General features: G+C 70.3%; 1 protein-coding gene across 1 annotated transcript in view; it reads right to left on the reverse strand.

The window, feature by feature from the left end:
• Positions 1 to 2067, reverse strand: part of MBD6 (methyl-CpG binding domain protein 6) — a 2772-nt gene extending 705 nt beyond the window's left edge. The window contains exons 1-5 of the mRNA XM_025192699.1: positions 1900 to 2067; positions 915 to 1450; positions 564 to 684; positions 297 to 463; positions 4 to 121 (exon numbers count right to left, since the gene is read on the reverse strand). Of these exons, the coding sequence (XP_025048484.1) occupies positions 4 to 121; positions 297 to 463; positions 564 to 684; positions 915 to 1415 (907 nt within the window). The 5' untranslated portion in view covers positions 1416 to 1450; positions 1900 to 2067. The remainder of the gene's footprint in view (positions 1 to 3; positions 122 to 296; positions 464 to 563; positions 685 to 914; positions 1451 to 1899) is intronic.
• Positions 2068 to 2073: the final 6 nt, after the last annotated feature.

Raw genomic sequence — 2073 nt, forward strand, 5'->3', positions numbered from 1 at the left:
CACTTGGAAGGACGATGTCCAGGCCAGGGGGGGCCAGGGGCTCGGGCTCCGGCAGGAGCGGGGAGGCGACTTCGCCAGGGGCCAGCAGCGGCTTTTCAGGGCCTGCAAAGCCGGAGCTCAGCTGGGGGAACAGGAAGGAGCTATGAAATGGGGGGTCCTTGGGACTCCTGCCCCCCATCCTCTGCCGGGGGCCCTGGGCTGGGTGAATGTCTCCATTTCCCCATCCAGGCACCCCACAAAGCCCCAGCTTATTTGCATATGCAGATGAGAGAGACCTCCCCCACCCACCCACTCACCTGCAGGCTCTGGAGCAGGTAGGCCAGGGGGCCAGGGGCTCCTGGCTGCCCCAGCAAGGGGGGCTGGGCCTGAAGCAGCTGCAGCCCCAGGGCCCCCCCCAGAGCAGGGGACAGGAGCGACGGCTGGCTTGGGAGCAGGGGGCCGGGACCCCATGCTGGCAGGTCACCTGGGGACAGAGCAGAGGTCAGCAGGGGCCACAGCCTGGGGCACCCCCAGGCATCACCTGGGGACCACAGCCCAGACCTAGCCCCCAACCCCCCACTCACCCAGCAGTGTGGCGCTCAGCAGGGGGCTGACGAGTGGGGGGGGCTCGGCGCGGGGGCCCTCAGTAGTTGCGGCCGTGGCGCCAGTCGAGGTAGGTGCCGCAGGGGGGCCGGCCAGGCCGGGCTGGGGGGAAATATTAAGGATCCAGCAAGCACCAGGGACCCCTACCCAACCAGTGCGGACCAGTCCCCCCTGCAAGACCCAAAATTGGGGGATACCCCCCCATGTGGAGCCCACCCAGGCCCGCCCCTCGCTCATACCCTACACAGAGCTTGTCCTAGAAGCAAGATAGACACCACCCCCCATCCCCCAACTGCCCCCTGGAGCCCCCCAGGAACCCAGCAGCACCTCACCTGGGGGGGACCAGGGCCAGCGTCAGGGGCCCCCAGGCCGGCAGCCAGCAGGGCTGAGTTGAGCGCCAGGAGAGCAGGGGCAGGGGGCAGCAGCAGGGGCTGGAGGGGGGCATCAGGCAGCTCCGGGGCACGGGCAGGGGGATCGCCGGGGGGGTCAGGCAGGGGCAGCAGGGCTGACAGCAGGCCCCCGGGTGGGGACAGCAGGTCCAGGCCCAGGGGCAGGAGAGGCCCCAGTGGCTGTCCCTGGAGCAGCGCCGCCAGCAGGAGGGGCGGGAGCCCTCCCAGCACCTCCGGCTCCCCCGGCAGCCCCAGCAGGGGCAGGGGGGGCTCAGGCGGCCCCCCCCGCGCCCCCAGCAGGGGCACAGCCAGAGGCAAGAAGGCGCAAGGTGGCAACGCCGGCCCCAGTGGCAGTCCTGACTCCGGGCCCAGGAAGGTCAAGGGCTCAGGGCCCAGGGAGAGCGCGGGACTTGGGCCCCCCTCCTCGCCCCCGCCCAGCTCCATGCAGGCTCGGGGCGCCACAGGACACGTGCCAGCACCTGCACGGAGAACAGGTGGTTGGCAATGGGCTGGTGGCCTATGATCCCCCCATCCCCGAACAGCCCACGCCCAGCTTAGTTAAGGACCCTGGACCCCTCCCCATAGCCGGACCCCACTAGGACCCTTGAGACATCCCACCTCCAATGCCCCAATATCCAGCCAAATCCCCCTCCCACCCGGCTCTGCCAGTGAACATGGATAACCCTCCCCACAGCCAAACCCCAGCTCCCCACTGGGGACTAGGATCCCTCAAGACCCTCACCTCTGACACGCCCAGCCCAGCCAATCCCCCCCACCCCCCCCAACTCATCCAGGAGCCCTGGACCCTCCTAACACCCCCAGGCCAAGCACAGCCCCCAGCCCCCCTACCCAGCTGCAGAGCCCCCCACACACACCTAATCCAGCTGGTGACAGAAGCCCCAGACCCCTGCCACTCTGCTCCACGTACCTGTGGCCCCAGGGGGGGCGGGCGGCTTTGGCTGCGGGGAGCTCCCTGATGCCGGCTGCAGGCTGTCGGCAGGGGCCGGGCCAGGCGGGGGTGAGGGCAGGGGAGGTCCCAGCAGGCTCAGCAAAGCTGAGAGGGGCTGGGCGGGGGCGGGAGGGGGTGCCCGGGGGGGCTGTG

Source organism: Alligator sinensis, unplaced genomic scaffold, assembly GCF_000455745.1.
Source record: "Alligator sinensis unplaced genomic scaffold, ASM45574v1 scaffold265_1, whole genome shotgun sequence".
Taxonomy (NCBI): domain Eukaryota; kingdom Metazoa; phylum Chordata; order Crocodylia; family Alligatoridae; genus Alligator; species Alligator sinensis.